At 42.8% G+C, this 18,008-nt stretch overlaps 1 protein-coding gene across 1 annotated transcript in view; it reads right to left on the bottom strand.

Annotated features, from left to right (window-relative positions):
• Positions 1–18,008, bottom strand: part of LOC128688504 (uncharacterized) — a 436,494-nt gene that overhangs the window by 171,675 nt on the left and 246,811 nt on the right. The window contains exons 7-8 of the mRNA XM_070084744.1: positions 10,531–10,651; positions 8,978–9,065 (exon numbers count right to left, since the gene is read on the bottom strand). Of these exons, the coding sequence (XP_069940845.1) occupies positions 8,978–9,065; positions 10,531–10,651 (209 nt within the window). The remainder of the gene's footprint in view (positions 1–8,977; positions 9,066–10,530; positions 10,652–18,008) is intronic.

The raw sequence follows: 18,008 nt of genomic DNA, 5'->3' as shown, positions 1-18,008 counted from the left end.
GTGTGTTGGTGGTAGTGAGGTGAGTGCGCTTAGATATTGTCAAATATGATTTTTTTTTTTTTGTGTGTGTGTGTGAAATGTTTATAAAAATTATTGTTTTCTGTGATATTAGTGATTTTGAGGTAAGTGAACATGGGTGATTGTAGTTGGTGATTGTCTTATATTATGTGTGTGTATAAGATATGTTTTCAGTTGATGGTGATCATGTACTAAGTGTTTGCGTATTAGGTTTGTGTTCATGCTTTTTTTTTTTATGCGCCAAATGGGGAGGGAGTTCTTGGTTATAGTGATTTGAGGGGATTTCTATAAAAAGGATGTTAGATGGTGATGTTAAACTTAGTTTTCTGGTGATTTTGACGGTGATTGGTAGTATTCAGTGGTGATTTGGTAGTAATCAGTAGTGTTTTTTTGGGAGTATTCGGAGGTGTTTGATGGTGTTTTTTTTTTGAAGGTGTTCAAATGATGTGCAGAGCATTTTTTTGAAGAAGATCAGTGGTGTTCAGAGTTGGTTCAAAGTTAGTCAGTGTTTAGGTTAGGTTAGGATAGGTTAGGTTAGGATAAGTTAGGTTAGGTTAGGTTAGGTTAGGTTAGGTTAGGTTAGGTTAGGTTGGGACGGGTTAGGATAGGTTAGGTTAGGTTAGGTTAGGTTCGGTAGGTTAGGTAAGGTTAGGTTAGGTTAAGTTAGGTAGTATTCGAGGTGTTTGATGGAGTTAGGTTAGGTTAGGATAGGTTAGGTTAGGTTAGGTTAGAGGTGTTTGATGGAGTTAGGTTGGGTTAGGTTAGGTTAGGTTAGGTTAGGATAGAGGTGATTGATGGAGTTAGGTTAGGTTCGGTTAGGTGAGGTTAGGTTAGGTTAGGAATTAGGTTAGGTTAGGTTAGGTTAGGTTAGGATAGACAGTTGGTCTGGAAAGAGATGATTTTCTACCTTGGATGTTACCCGCATTACATGGCGCCTGTCTGTCCTGAGTTGACGCAGGTGTTATGTTCTACCTTGGGTGTGAAGCGCATTACACCATGTGTTGGGGTGACCCACAATGAGTCTCTCAGAGCGAGGACAGTGCTTCTATTCGGAAATCGAGTAAATATTTCTACCATTGAGTGTGTTTTACCAACAAGAAAATAATGTTCGATTTTACGATAAAGTTTTCAAAACTAATTTGGATATATCCAAAATGGAGTCGTTCAAAGTAATTCTGGAGTACTCAAATAGTGTTTTGGGGGTGTTCCAATATATTTTAGGATAGGTTCGGCTAGGTTAGGTTGGATTAGGATAAGATAGGTTAGGTTAGGTTAGGTAATGGTTAGGCAAGGTTAGATTAGGATAAGATAGGTTAGGTAAGGTTAGGTTAGGTTGGATTAGGATAAGATAGGTTAGATTATGTTAGGTAAGGTTAGGTTAGGTTAGGTTAGGATAAGTTAGGTAAGGTTAGGATAGGTTAAGTTAGGTTAGGGTAGGTTTGGTTAGGTTAGGTTAGGTTAGGTAAAGTTAGGTTAGGTTAGGCTAGGTTATGTTAGGTAAGGTTAGGTTAGGGTAGGTTCGGTAAGGTTAGGATAGGTTAGGTTAGGTTAAGTTAGGTTAGCGTAGGTTCGGTAAGGTTAGGTTAGGTTAAATTAGGTTAGGGTAGGTTCGGTTAGGTTAGGTTAGGTTAGGTTAGGTTAGGTTAGGACAGGTTAGGGTAGGTTAGGTTAGGGTAGGTTAGGTTAGGATAAGTTAGGTAAGGTTAGGTTAGGTTCGGTTAGGTTAAGTTAGGTTATGTTAGGTAAGGTTAGGTTAGGTAAGGTTAAGATAGGTTAGGTTAGGCTAGGTTAGGTTAGGTAAGGTTAGGTTAGGGTAGGTTAGGTAAGGTTAGGTTAGGTAAGGTTAGGTTAGGTTAGGTAAGGTTAGGTTAGGTTATGTTAGGTTAAGTTAGGTTAGGGTAGGTTAGGTTAGGTAAGGTTAGGTTAGGTAAGGTGTGTGTGTGTGAATATCTTGGTTACAGTGATTTTAGTGGATTTGAGATGCATTTGTGGATGTGAAATGTGATTTTTTTGTGTGTGTGTTCAGAAGAGGTATGTTGGGAGATGGGTGAGTGGATGTGAAGAAATGCGGGTGAGATGGAGAGGGGTATGGGGAGTTAGGTTAGGTTAGGATAAGTTAGGTAAGGTTAGGATAGGTTAAGTTAGGTTAGGGTAGGTTTGGTTAGGTTAGGTTAGGTAAAGTTAGGTTAGGTTAGGGTAGGTTATGTTAGGTAAGGTTAGGTTAGGGTAGGTTCGGTAAGGTTAGGATAGGTTAGGTTAGGTTAAGTTAGGTTAGGGTAGGTTCGGTAAGGTTAGGTTAGGTTAAATTAGGTTAGGGTAGGTTCGGTTAGGTTAGGTTAGGTTAGGTTAGGACAGGTTAGGTTAGGTTAGGTTAGGTTAGGTTAGGTTAGGTTAGGCTAGGTTAGGTTAGGTTAGGTTAGGTTAGGTTAGGTAAGGTGTGTGTGTGTGAATATCTTGGTTACAGTGATTTTAGTGGATTTGAGATGCATTTGTGGATGTGAAATGTGATTTTTTTGTGTGTGTGTTCAGAAGAGGTATGTTGGGAGATGGGTGAGTGGATGTGAAGAATGCGGGTGAGATGGAGAGGGGTATGGGGAGGGTTGTAATTAGAAATATGGAGAGATTTTACTGAATATAAAGGTAATGTGTGAATATTTTAAAAAGAAATTATAGAATTGAAAAGTTATGATATATTGGAAAAAGAATGGAGGGGGTGTTGAAAACATGTCGCAATAGTTGGGTATGGAAGTGTTTCAGTGTTGATTGGAAATGTTCGAAGGTGTTTTCTGAAGGTGTTCAAGAGTGTTTTGAAGGTGTCAAAGGTGTTTTGAAGGTGTTCAAAGGTGTTTTGAAGGTGTTGAAGGGTGTTTTGATTGAATTCAGCGGTGTTTTAGTAGTATTCAGTGGTGTAATTGGGAGTACTCAAATTGTGTTTTTTGGAAGTGTTTCAGTGTTGATTGGAAATGTTCAAAGGTGTTTTTGAAAGTGTTCAAGAGTGTTTTGAAGGTGTTCAAGGGAGTTTGAAGGTGTTGAAGGGCGTTTTGATTGAATTCAGCGGTGTTTTAGTAGTAATCAGTGGTGTAATTGGGAGTACTCAAATAGTGTTTTGGAAATGTTCATGGGTGTTGTGGGATGTGGGTGTTGTGGGTGTTGTTGTCGAATTAGAGTTACCGAAAAAGATGATATAAGTGGGTTGTGATGAAATTAGTTTAAAAACGATATTCAAAGGTGTTTGAAGGTGTTCAAGGGTGTTTATGTGAGTATTCAAATGATTATGAGAGTGTTTTTGGGGGTGTTCAAAGTAAAGTGTTTGAGTTAGTTTTTGTGACTTTTTTCTGATGTATTGTGTCCCCTTAATAACTTTAATGAACTAAAAGGGTAAAAAACGAGAAAATGCCTAGTCTGGAGACTGAGGGATGAGTTGTAATTTAATGAAAGTGCAGATAAATTAGAGATGTCAAATCTTATTTGGGAGTACTCAAATAGTGTTTTGGAAATGTTCAAAGGTGTTTTGAGTGTGTTCAAATGTTGTTTTTGAAGGTGTTCAAGGGTGTTTTGAAGGTGTTCAAAGGTGTTTTGAGGTTATTCAAAGGTGTTTTGAAGGTGTTCAAGGGTGTTTTGAAGGTGTTCAAAGGTGTTTTGAGGTTATTCAAAGGTGTTTTGAAGGTGTTCAAGGGTGTTTATGTGAGTATTCAAAGGTGTTCAAAGGTGTTTTGAAGGTGTTGAAGGGTGTTTTGATTGAATTCATCGGTGTTTTAGTAGTATTCAGTGGTGTAATTGGGAGTACTCAAATAGTGTTTTGGAAATGTTCAAAGGTGTTTTTGAAGGTGTTCAAGAGTGTTTTGAAGGTGTTCAAGGGTGTTTGAAGGTGTTGAAGGGTGTTTTGATTGAATTCAGCGGTGTTTTAGTAGTAATCAGTGGTGTAATTGGGAGTACTCAAATTGTGTTTTTTGGAAGTGTTTCAGTGTTGTTTGGAAATGTTCAAAGGTGTTCAAAGGTGTTTTGAGTGTGTTCAAATGTTGTTTTTTTTTGAAGGTGATCAAGGGTGTTTTGAAGGTGTTCAAGGGTGTTTTGAAGGTGTTCAAATGATTATGAGAGTGCTTTGAAGGTGTTTTGAAGGTGTTCAAGGGTGTTTATGTGAGTATTCAAAGGTGTTTTGAAGGTGTACAAATGATTATGAGAGTACTTATGAAGGTGTTCAAATGATGTGCAAGAGTACTTATGAAGGTGTTCTGGGAGTATTCAGAGGTGATTTGGGGGTGTTCGAATGATGTTTTTGGAGTAATTCAGTGTTGTTTGGAAATGTATAAAGGTATTTTTTGTGAGTATTCAAATGATTTATGAGAGTGTTTTGAAGATGTTCAAAAGTAAAAGTGCGTATTTAACTTCGTAATATGTAAAATTGTGAGTAGTGAATTTAACGAAAGTGGATGTAAGCGATGTGGTGACTTTCTGATGCATGTGTCCCCTTATTAACTTTAATGAACTAAAAGGGTTAAAACGAGAAAAATTGGGGGTTATGAGTGAAAATTGTGAGGTGATGGTTGGAGTGTGAGGGTTTGGGAGGGTGGGTAAAAGGGTAGACAAGATTCAACCTGTGTGCGCGGTCATCACGTGACGTCACTACTATGTTCCCTTATTATCTTGAATGAACTAAAAGGACCGACCTGATTCAACCTGTGTGCGCGTGGTCCTTTTTAGTTCATTTAACTTAATGAGAGGAATACTGACCGCCGAGTAAACGCTTTTTTTTAGTTCATTTTAACTTAATGAGAGGAAACTTTTAGTTCATTTGACTTAATGAGAGGAAACTTTTAGTTCATTTTAAAATAATAAGGGGAAGATGTTTAGACCTGTAGTAAGCATGCCCCCATAGGAGGAGTTCATTTGAATGCTTACCCCCAGAGGGGGGATTCCAAAAACCTTGATCCAAGGAGATGGAGAATTTCGAAAACCCCATAGGGGGGGAATCCAAAAACTTGTATTATCGAGAAATTTTGGGGTGGGAGTGAAAGTGTGAGGGGTAATCCAAAAATTTGATCCAAGGAGATGGAGAATTTCGAAAACCCATAGGGAGGATCCAAAAAACTCGATCCGAGGAGATGGAGTCTTGGTATTGTCGAGAAATTTGAGGTGGGAGTGAAAGTGGGAGGGGGATCCGAGGAAGTGGAGACTTTGATATTGAGAACCTCATAGGGGGGAGTATCCAAAACTTGTATTATCGAGAAAATTTGGGGATGGGGGGGGGTATCCAAAAAACTTGATCCGAGGAATTGGAGAATTTCGAAAACCCCATAGGGGGGAATCCAAAACTTGTATTATCGAGAAAAAAAATTTGAGGTGGGGGGTGGGTGAAAGTGGGAGGGGTAATCCAAAAATTTGATCCAAGGTGATCATAAGAAATTCAAAACCCCCATAGGGGGGAATCCAAAACTTGTATTATCGAGAAATTTTTGGGATTGGGGGGTGAAAGTGGGAGGGGGAACCTTAAAAATTTGATCTGAGGAGATGGAGAATTTCGAAAAACCCATAGGGGGGATCCAAAAACTTGGTAATATTGAGAAATTTTGGGATGGGGGTGAAAGTGAGAGGGGGAACCTCAAAAAATTTGATCCGAGGAGATGGAGAAACCCCCATAGGGGGGAATGCAAAAACTTGGTAATATTGAGAAATTTTTTGGGGATGGGGGGTGGAAGGAGGGGCAATCCAAAAAACCTTGATCCAAGGAGATGGAGAGCACAAGAAAATGAAATTCAAAAAAAATTCGAAAAAAATCGGAAAAAAATTCGAGGCGCGGGGGCGATCCGGACGACGCTGCAGAAGGCGCAGCAGAAGGCGCGAAGGGGCGCGGGCGGGGCGCGCGGGCGGGCGGGGCGCGCGAAGGGCGCGCGGGCGGGCGGGCGCGCGGGCGGGCGCGCGGGGCGGCGGGCGGGCGCGCGGGCGGGCGCGCGGGCGCGCGGCGCGATGGTGGGGTCGCGAGGCGGGGGGGTCGTGGCTGGTGGGGGTATTGGTTGGGGGGTCAAGGGTGAGGTAGTCTCGAGGGCGAGGTCATGGTCAAAACCGGAAGTAACACCTAGGTGTGAAAAAGGTGACCCTCCAGCTGCTGGTCCTAGACCGGATACACCGCTCAGCCGCACCCCTAAAACCGGATACACCGCTCAGCCGCATGCCTAAAAACCGGATACACCGCTCAGCCGCTTTCTTCACTACTTATATATATATATATATATATATATATATATATATATATTATATATTTATTACCTGGAGTTTACCTGGAGAGAGTTCCGGGGTATATATATATATTTGTCGTGCCGAATAGGTAAAACTGGTCAGTTAGCAAGAATTCATTTAAAATTAAGTCCTTTTTAAAATTTTCTCTTATACATTTAATTATATATATATATATATATATATATATATATATATATATATATATATATATATATATATATATATATATATATATATATATATATATATATATATATATATATATAACAGGAAAACCTGAGCACATTCACGTGTTCTATGTTTTATTGTGATTTCTATTTATAAATATGCGTGCGTGCACATACACTTGTAGTTGTGGTCTAGATATAATTCATGTAATTATTAACTAATGTCTATTACCTTACGTGTGTATGGTGGCTGTCTCATCTGACGTAACCTAACGCATGCAATGATTCGGCCACAATGAGAAACTGGTAAACATTTGTAAAATGTAATTACCCATTACCTACCAGACAGCAACGATGGAACTAAGGTTAGAAATGAAAGGTACAAGATATTCAACCTCGGCCTATGCAACTCAGCTGGGCTAATTTGTTAAAAGGTCAGAAGCGACCTTGAAACTCGAACCGGTACCGCATCATAAAAAAAAAATATCCGCTGCGTCACCCCATCCAGCTGCCTTTGAATTAAAACCAGTTCAAAGCTGAGTATACTGTACATAGGCTTCCCTATATGGTATATATGTTAATAGATACCATGCAGGGACAGTATTAGAGAATAAATATGATAAAATTAGCTCCTCGGAAGACTCATGACAGGCAGTTAGACCCTAGTGTTGAAAATCTCACTTTCGTTATCTATCATATTATGCATTGAATGACAAGATTGAAATACTGGAAGTCTTTGGCCTGAGCAATTCTATTAAGCTAGGGCATTTAACTGTGAATATTTACCATAGTTCTAAGAACCACACAGCATTGAAGATATGTATAGTAATTGAAGACTGCAAGAATAAAAGATTTTTCTGTGCATTTACGAGAATAAGTAACAACCTCAAGGCAATTAGCAGATAATATTACCTCCAACACAACCTGGGATCAATTACAAACTTAGAATTTCATGAAATACGGGTCAATTAAAGCTGATTCCTCAACAATGATACCAAACATGCACGTCATTACTACAATAAATTCCAAGGATTCAAGACAGAAAAATCAGCTTAGACGTGTAGACAGCCTTGATCTTTCTAAATTATGCTGAGACACTAAATAAAGTGTAGGCAGCCTTGCCATCCAGGACACTTGTTGAACGCACGCCCAAAATCCTACTTGATTAGATATTTTGCGTATATACGGACCGCAAGTCGAGATATCGGCAATAATTGCTACTTGTCGCTCTTCTCCTCGTTGATCTTGCTCAGACAGTTTGCGGCATCTCCAAAAACACTGTAGTCTGCAAGTTTGTCAAGCTTGAAATTTCAGCAAACTTAAGCATAAGCAGAACGCATTGGCTTCGTAGAGCAGCGAATAATATACAAAGTGCGAGTGCATGAACATAATGCGCAATAAAGGAAGTGGTTACTGACCCACGAAAACTCTCCTAGTTCTAGAAATGATCTCAGTTCTAACCTAATGATTTCTCCCTCCATAGAAACAATAGTTTAGCAAAAACTATAATTTTTTTTTGTCCCGTACTATATTCAACCCAATCTTTGACTAAACTCTATTTAATTTTAAAACATCTGTATTACAATACAGCTTTTAAGAATCTTTTTAGGCAAATTATCAACTTAATAAAAACATACATAACTCAAGGCTGTCCTCTACCACCACCTCAGTACACACTGAAGTCATTCTTCAAATAAAGTCAATGAGCCACTTGAGACAGCAATACAGCTGCATTTTTTTATTTTTTTTTCAGCTGAAGATCCATTCGTAAAGTTTTAAATAATTAAAGTCTAAAGAAAAAATATTGCATCTTTTAAAATGTGCTTAAAGAATCTGGGTTCTTCTCCACAGGTGTTCCACGCTGGGACTCAGTTTATTCATTTCTTGTATACTATATAAAGTTTGATACGTGTAAGCCAGTAAGCACGACTTCAGGGTCCAGTTTTACTAAACATTTACTGCTGGTCCTTTTAGTGCCAAGATAAGTCCCACGCGAACAAAGCCACACGATAACCACGCCAGCAAGCAATGCCACATGACAACAGCTCCAGCAAGGCAACGACACACTAACAAGGTCACACGCCAACGACGCTGGTAAGCAAGGTTACACGCCAACGACGCTGGTAAGAAAGGTCACATGCCAACGACGCTGGTAAGCAAGGTTACACGCCAACGACGCTGGTAAGCAAGGTTACACGCCAACGACGCTGGTAAGCAAGGTTACACGCCAACGACGCTGGTAAGCAAGGTTACACGCCAACAGCTTTTATCAGGACATTTTGATCTAAAGTCTTTATCAAATTGAAACGTTGCCCAAATGAAATCTTGTAAAACAAGCACCTAATATTACAGGATGATCACTTATTATTATTTATGTGAAATGCTTTGCTAGTGTGATTATAATTATAATAAAAAAGAAGCGCTTAGCCACAAGGTTTGCTAGTGTGAGTCATTCTGCTCAAGAACTTGTGGAAGCTTGATCCTTCGCCCACTAAGTGCACGACAGGAGCTATTTAACCGCGCTCGAATCTGAAGGTCACTATCATGGGTTCACCTACCAGGACAGGATGCAGGTCGACGCCGTACATGTCGAGCCACTTGACTTTCTCCAGGTAGCACATTTCCGCCTTGGATGGCACCTGACCTCTGTTACAAGAACAAGAAATATTAATGGTCTGATACAGCCAATGTAACATCATGAATTATATAATGAATAGACCACACTTACTATTCTGCTGGATAGTGAAGTAGATAATAGGTATACAGATTGATAACGCGTTAAGGGAAATGCTAAATAAATTTCACATCAGGGCAAATATTCAATTTAGTATACAGTACATAGTTTATGAGCAAATACCATGATTAAATTGAAACAGTATGGAAATTCTAGACTATAAAGATGCAAAAAATATACAGAATTTCTGCATATTTTTTGTTTTTTTAAGCCTTGTGTAATTAGAAATTAGTAACACGTTTTAAATACCTATCACCTTGCACATATTACTTTCTGAGCTAGTCTTAAATAATTTATTCTTTTCATCTGATCATTTCCACTCAAGTATCTAATCCGAAGTGCTCTGCCTGTCCAGCAACCAGCATACTTTGGTAGCATTAAATCAAACCGCCTGATGAACTTTTAAACCAGAAAAGCTCTATATTATTTAGTTTACAAGTATCATAGTTATTCTTTCCTAATATTAAAACTTGACATTTGTCTGCACCGAACTGTATCTGCCACTTCTCTGACTACAACCTGCCCAGGTCATCTTGTAGCTGTCTAGTATAATCAGAAATTATCTGACGGCCTATTTTAATGTCATCGACAAACTTACTGATATGGCTATTTAATCCCTAGTCTATTTCGTTAATGCATATTGCGAGTTCCCATTCATGCACACAGTTAACTATTGGTCAGACATGGCTCCTCTTATGTGCCGCTACTTTCTTCACTAGCTAGATAAACACCTGAAAATCTTCTCCCTTCATGCTCACCATAACCCGATTAATTATTACTGGCTGGGATGGGGGGGGGGTGAGCTTTATTTAAGGTGTATCCTTTCGTGCGAGAAGCCATCAGGACCACCCATTCACCCAGTTATTGAAAACCACGCAGAATAGGCTACCTGGGAGTATTTACGCAATTCAGTTCCTGCGTTAGGGTTTATAAGGTTAGTAAATATGTAAATTGTGGGTGTACTGACTTATTTCCTCCCTCTACATCAAGGCTTCATAGATTTTTACCTCCTTTGCCTCGCTTACGCAATACACATTCACGTCCAATTGAGTATTTATATGTATGTTTACTCCCATTAACCTCTCCCCTTTCCCTTACAATATCTACCATACCCCAACAACCTCTCTCTCTCTCCAATCTTTCTGACTCTTATTAAAGCCTACACAAAGTACTTGCAATTCATTAATACACTAACAATAAACATTTTCTTCATTACAAATTTATAATTTTTTTCTTTAGTTACCTTCTCTATTTCCGACCTCCTCACACATCTTCCTTGCCACAAGTTTTACTCACATTTCTATCAAAATGGATTAAGATTGCCCAAAAGAGTATTCATCTCTTACATTCTTACTACAGATTGAAATAATCACTCACACAAGCTTCTTGTGGAGTTCGGCTATCTTGTTCTCGAGGGCGACCGTCTGAGTGGTGATGAACCGGAACTCGGAAACGTAGCCAGGGGAGTGACGCCGTGGGTCGTAGTCTCCAAGCTCAGCTACGGAGATAACACATACAAGAGTTAACCTTCACAACACATGGTAAACAGAGTTAACCTTCACAACACATGGTAAACAAAGTTAACCTTCACAACACATGGTACACAAAGACAGTTAACAATCTTTCATAATATATGAAGGTTAAGTTTAAAGTCGATCAACCTGACTGGGGTAATTACATGTATTTTATTCAAAATAGTTTAAAGTATTAAAGGAAATTGTACATAGTATATATACACTGATATACACATTTGTATATACATCGATGTGCCATATATACACCTGAACATGTAGCCTGGCGAGGAAAAATTTGCTAAATTTTCAATTAAAGAATGGACGAAGCTACGGCAGGAAGCAGTAAAGCCTAGTTATGTTATGCAGTCGACTTAGTCTACCGTCTAAGTCTTTTCTGACTGTAATAATTTCTCGTTTAACTATAAAACATGTACAAGAGGGAAAATACCATTAAAACAGTAAACGTCTTCAAAAAAAGTAATATGTTTATCTATGATATAGGTCATACTTTGTGCTGTTTATGTAAGCAATTATAACCAGCAGTAGTGGTCAGATATGAGTGGACGATGATTAAAGTTTTTCTTTTTTGGGCCACCCTGCCTTGGTGGCCACCCTGCCTTGGTAGTCACCCTGCCTTGGTGGCCGCCCTGCCTTGGTGGTCACCCTGCCTTGGTGGCCACCCTGCCTTGGTAGTCACCCTGCCTTGGTGGCCACCCTGCCTTGGTGGCCACCCTGCCTTGGTGGCCACCCTGCCTTGGTGGCCACCCTGCCTTGGTGGCCACCCTGCCTTGGTGGCCACCCTGCCTTGGTGGCCACCCTGCCTTGGTGGCCACCCTGCCTTGGTGGCCACCCTGCCTTGGTGGCCACCCTGCTTTGGTCACCACCCTGCCTTGGTGGCCACCCTGCTTTGGTGGCCACCCTGCCTTGGTGGCCACCCTGCCTTGGTGGCCACCCTGCCTTGGTGGCCACCCTGCCTTGGTGGGAAACAACCGATGTGTTAAGAAAAAATTATTTTGTTATAAAACATTAAACGTATTAAAAATATTTGTCCTGTGTTTAAAAAAGTAAACTTGTGGACCGTTACAAAGATAGATGAATAATACAAGCAGATAGGCGTCCAAAACATATGACTTAGTTGACCTTTGCTTTTTTTTTTCATTTACTTGTAGCCCTTGTGGTTTAGCGCTTCTTTTTTATTATAATAATACTAATAATAATAATAATAATAATAATAATAATAATTCATTTACCTGTTGAATCCCTAATTTTGCAGTTTAATACTAGCCGCGTGGCATATCGAGGTCCCTTTTCTGAACACCTGTCATAATTTAGCCTATAAAGAGAACTGCCATAATCCTATTGGATCAGGCTATGTAGGTAATACAGAGGTATAACTATCAAAATAATGAGACCTCGGTATAATCATTCAAATAATTTAGACATATACCGCTCTGTACACAGTCTACATAATGAGTGGACCTTATGCCAAATGAAATGGTTTGGATCAGCAGATATGATACAAGGACTGTGGACTGCATATAGAACAAATATGTATGAGGAAGAAGGGAAGATTTGTAAATTACAGCAGTAAAACCAGTCTGGGTTTGCTCCCTAAAAGGCTCTTTGCTGAGGTAATGTAAATTACGTCAACTTCTCAGCAAAAGAACATAAATCTTATCACTGGCTTAGCCTGCCTAGTCGTCACTGGCTCTTTGCATCTCTCTCATATTTACTTTAACGTGATTCATTACCTATTCACTTGCGCCTGTCACTGCTTCACTGTACTCACAAAACTACTAGATATAACTACCTCGCCGGCTTTCTCACTGACACCAGATAAGTCTGCTTTATATACAACTTGTGCTAAAATTAGCTAAACATCAGTTGCAAGCCATTTTTTGTCCCCAGCTCACTTGCACAAAATATACTGACATTCCTGTCGTACAGAATAACAATAACAGCATTACTTTTATCAAGAAGATTCAACTGGAAAATCGTTGCATCACTATCCTGCAAGAAACGAGTTCTGCTAACATGTCGTCCAGATAAAGTTAAACAAGGTAAACCCACTGCAGTCTGTGTTAAACGCAGCTTAGGGCGAAAAACTGGGCAAGATCTTATACTGTACTGTGTGCAGTCTAATAGCACACCAAGAGCCAGAGAGATTAATGTGAGAAAATATTTATGGAGTGTGATCACTATCTGTAATGGTACGCTCAAAGTACCATTCAGACACTTCACACCTGCTGGCCAAGAATGTACAATCATAAAACTGTTCTGTTCCCCAGACCAACACTTTCTCAAAGTGCCCACTAGACACTTATACGTAAAATACATTTACGAAGTGTATCTGCGACAGTATGTACTATGAACACAGTTAAGGTTTAGAAAATATCGAACATAAAAGCGGCTACAGTATAAGCAAGCATGTTATCCTAGAACATTTTTTTTTATCTGGAATGGAAACTTAAGTCTGTTGTCTAGCAGGCAAATGTAGAACCCTGACAATGTATCCTGAAGGCGAGGATACGGGTTACTGACTGTGTGAAGGAACACTGTTCAAGCCAAATCTGGGAAATTCTGAGTCATAGCCACGATATCTCAACAGCACAAGATTCTAGTAACACCCATCTTCACTTTCGTGGTTCTAAAAAAAAAAAAATTTTTAAATTTACCACCAAACCATATATATATATATATATATATATATATATATATATATATATATATATATATATATATATATATATATATATATATATATATATATATATATATATATATATATATATATATATATATGTCGTGCCGAATAGGCAGAACTTGCGATCTTGTCTTAAATAGCAACGCTCATCTTGCCATATAGGACAAGCGAAAATTTGTGTAAGCAATAATTTCGCCAAAATCATTCTGAACCCAACGAAAAAAATACATTTGATTGTGTTTGTTTAGTACTAAATTATTGTAAACGTATTTAAAATATATTTAGTTGGGTTAGGCTAAAATAAATTAATCTTGTTATAATAAGGTTAGGTAAGTTTTCTAAGATTCTTTTGGTGCAAAATTAAAAATTTTTACATTAACGTTAAAAAAAATATATCTTTCGAAAGTCAAGAACACAGGTGGGAGGAACAAAAGCAGTGTTTCAAGAAAGTGAGACAATATATATATTTAGACACCGAGTACCTTAATTCCCATTTATTAAAAAGTATTCTAGACTGGTGGTGTATAAGTGATATGTAACAGGACTCACGAAATCGTAATGACACGATTGCAGACAAACCATACCACGGGCGGGGTGAGAACCCGCGATCAGTCATAAAACTCCAGACCGACGCGCTAGCCACTGGGCCAGTGGCTGTTGTAGCCAGCTGGCCTCCCAGTGGCTGTTGTAGCCAGCTGGCCTCCCAGTGGCTGTTGTAGCCAGCTGGCCTCCCAGTGGCTGTTGTAGCCAGCTGGCCTCCCAGTGGCTGTTGTAGCCAGCTGGCCTCCCAGTGGCTGTTGTAGCCAGCTGGCCTCCCAGTGGCTAGCGCGTCCGTCTGGAGTTTTATTACTCTGTGATCGTGGGTTCTATCCCCGCCCGTGGTATGGTTTAATTTGCAGCCTTAATAACCCTCGTGCACTTGACAGGCTTCGAATCTAACAATCCAATTACAGTATTATCCGTTATATTGAAAATTGAAACAAGAGCAAACCAATACAAGTCGCATCTTTGATATACCTTTGATGAGTTTCGAGAGTCTTAATACTCTAGGAGCCCGGTTCGTCTGGTGCTAGCCTGGTCAACCAGGCTGTTGCTGCTGGAGGCCCGCTGCCACACACATCCGCCACTGCCTGGTTGATCTGGCACCTGGTGAAGATACTTGTCCATTTTTTTCTTGAAGAATTAAACACTTGTTCAAGCAGTGTTTTTGATATCTTCTGGTAAGATGTTGAATAATCTGGGGCCACAAATGTTAATATTGTACCCACCACACCCCTACTCTCCACTGGATTTATTCTGCACTTCCTCCCATGTCTCTCACTCCAGTATGTTATGGGACCATGCTCTCGAGTAGCTCGCAGGTATATATCATATCTCTCTCTCCTCCGCTCGAGTGAGTGCATGTTCAGGACTTTAAGGGGTTCCCAGTAATTTAAATGCCCTGGCGATTTGAAGGGTGTCACCACTGGCATTATTTCTCTCGTGAATATGAATGAAAAACTGAAGCGCAAATAAATGTCCTTTCAACCCAGTTTAACGAGTTTTTATTTATTTAACAAAAACCCAAGCCAGAATATATACAATTTTTAAATGACAGTTTAATTGCAAAAGTAGAAACATGAAAACTAACAGCCAGTAGTTGATGCAAAAGTTTCTAAATTGGAGTAATCATGTTATATAAATCGCAGAGAACAAAAAATGCAGTAAGGCCCGCCATTAAAGTGGAGGTGGGTGTGTGCAGTATAGGTGTAAGTCATGACTCTCTGCGGCACCCTAAAACACAACCTCAACTGTATTCCTTTAAGCGTACCTAACTTACTCTTGCAATAAGATCTATTAAGTGAAGGAAGGTCAATCTGTCCCTATAACAGGTACTATTTCTTAAAGCATATTAAATTATTCAAGCAGATTTCCCTTGACAAGGCCAACTTACTCTTGCGATAGATACCATCCACATGAAACAGGCTAAATCTATTCTTGCACAAGTATCCACTGAAGCATGGTTGGTTATTTTATTCATTGACACACGCAAGACGCTCACTAGATCCCAATTATCATTATATTCATGGGGAGCGCTAAACCCATAAGAGCCATACTGCACCTGGGGAAAGAAAGCTCACCGTCTCTCATGACTTAATATGCCCCACAAACATGTACTTTCCACCATGCAATGTTTTCTGGTGCATCAGAAAACATCGACGTACAGTTATATTCTAACTACTATATATTAACACTACTCGTCGGGTTATGAAGAAAAACTAACAGTAACCAAGATGCTAATCTTGATTAACTAAATGAAGCCGATAGGTTTTAAACCTGAAATATATCTAAGATGTCGAAACGTTCTCAAAGGATTCAAAAGACAAGTGTATAAGGAATGAATAAAGGTGAGACATGCTGGATCTTCCTTATTCTTCTCTTGTTCATCCTACTCATCCTCATCCTGGCCAGTGAGGGGAGGGGGAGGTACTGAGGGGAGGGGGAGGTACTGAGGGGAGGGGGGAGGTACTGAGGGGAGGGAGAGGTACTGAGGGGAGGGGGAGGTACTGAGGGGAGGGGGAGGTACTGAGGGGAGGGGGGAGGTACTGAGGGGAGGGGGAGGTACTGAGGGGAGGGGGAGGTACTGAGGGGAGGGGGGAGGTACTGAGGGGAGGGAGAGGTACTGAGGGGAGGGGGAGGTACTGAGGGGAGGGGGAGGTACTGAGGGGAGGGGGAGGTACTGAGGGGAGCGGGAAGTACTGAGGGGAGGGGGAGGTACTGAGGGGAGGGGGAGGTACTGAGGGGAGGGGGAGGTACTGAGGGGAGGGGGAGGGGGAGGGAGAGGTACGGGGGAAGTACTGAGGGGAGCTGGGAAGTACTGAGGGGAGGGGGAGGTACTGAGGGGAGGGGGAGGTACTGAGGGGAGGGAGAGGTAGGGGGAGGGGGAGGTACTGGGGGAGGGGGAGGTACTGAGGGGAGGGGGAGGTACTGAGGGGAGGGGGAGGTACTGAGGAGAGGGGGGGCGGGAGGTACTGAGGGGAGGGGGGAGGTACTGAGGGGAGGGGGAGGTACTGAGGGGAGGGGGAAGTACTGAGGGGAGGGGGAGGTACTGAGGGGAGGGGGAGGTACTGAGGGGAGGGGGAGGTACTGAGGGGAGGGGGAGGTACTGAGGAGAGGGGGGAGGTACTGAGGGGAGGGGGAGGTACTGAGGGGAGGGGGAGGTACTGAGGGGAGGGGGAGGTACTGAGGGGAGGGGGCAGGTACTGAGGGGAGGGGGCAGGTACTGAGGGGAGGGGGGAGGTACTGAGGGGAGGGGGAGGTACTGAGGGGAGGGGGAGGTACTGAGGGGAGGGGGAGGTACTGAGGGGAGCGGGAGGTGCTGAAGAAAGGGGGAGGTATTGAGTGGAGGGGAGGTACTGAGGGGAGGGGGCAGGTACTGAGGGGAGGGGGCAGGTACTGAGGGGAGGGGGGAGGTACTGAGGGGAGGGGGAGGTACTGAGGGGAGGGGGAGGTACTGAGGGGAGCGGGAGGTGCTGAAGAAAGGGGGAGGTATTGAGTGGAGGGGAGGTACTGAGGGGAGGGGGCAGGTACTGAGGGGAGGGGGCAGGTACTGAGGGGAGGGGGGAGGTACTGAGGGGAGGGGGAGGTACTGAGGGGAGGGGGAGGTACTGAGGGGAGGGGGGAGGTACTGTAGACAGCCTGTACTGTCAGAGCACACAGCCTAGCGAGGGGAGGGGGAGGTACTGAGGGGAGGTACTGAGTGGAGGGGGAAGTACTGAGGGGAGGGGGAAGTACTGAGGGGAGGTACTGAGGGGAGGGGGAGGTACTGAGGGCAGGGGAGGTACTGAGGGGAGGGGGAGGTACTGAGGGGAGGGGGAGGTACTGAGGGGAGGGGAGGGTACTGAGGGGAGGGGGAGGTACTGAGGGGAGGGGGAGGTACTGAGGGGAGGGGAGGTACTGAGGGGAGGGGGAGGTACTGAGGGGAGGGGGAGGTACTGAGGGGAGGGGGAGGTACTGAGGCGAGGGGGAGGTACTGAGGCGAGGGGGAGGTACTGAGGGGAGGGGGAGGAACTGAGGGGAGGGGGAAGTACTGAGGGGAGGTGAGGTACTGAGGGGAGGGGGAAGTACTGAGGGGAGGGGGAAGTACTGAGGGGAGGGGGAAGTACTGAGGGGAGGGGGAGGTACTGAGGGGAGGGGGAGGTACTGAGGGGAGGGGGAAGTACTGAGGGGAGGGGGAAGTACTGAGGGGAGGGGGAAGTACTGAGGGGAGGGGGGAGGTACTGAGGGGAGGGGGAGGTACTGAGGGGAGGGGGAAGTACTGAGGGAGGGGGAAGTACTGAGGGGAGGGGGAAGTACTGAGGGGAGGGGGGAGGTACTGAGGGGAGGAGGTGGTACTGAGGGGAGGGGGAGGTACTGAGGGGAGGGGGAAGTACTGAAAGAGGGGGAGGTACTGAGGGGAGGGGGAGGTCCTGAGGGGAGGGGGGAGGTACTGAGGGGAGGGGGGAGGTACTGAGAGGAGGGGGGAGGTACTGAGGGGAGGGGGGAGGTACTGAGGGGAGGGGGGAGGTACTGAGGGGAGGGGGGAGGTACTGAGGGGAGGGGGGAGGTACTGAGGGGAGGGGGGAGGTACTGAGGGGAGGGGGAAGTACTGAGGGGAG

The sequence above is a fragment of the Cherax quadricarinatus genome, chromosome 13, assembly GCF_038502225.1.
Source record: "Cherax quadricarinatus isolate ZL_2023a chromosome 13, ASM3850222v1, whole genome shotgun sequence".
In the NCBI taxonomy this organism is placed as follows: domain Eukaryota; kingdom Metazoa; phylum Arthropoda; class Malacostraca; order Decapoda; family Parastacidae; genus Cherax; species Cherax quadricarinatus.
The sequence above is the reverse complement of the archived record's forward strand: the minus strand, read 5'-3'. Positions and strand labels throughout refer to the sequence as shown.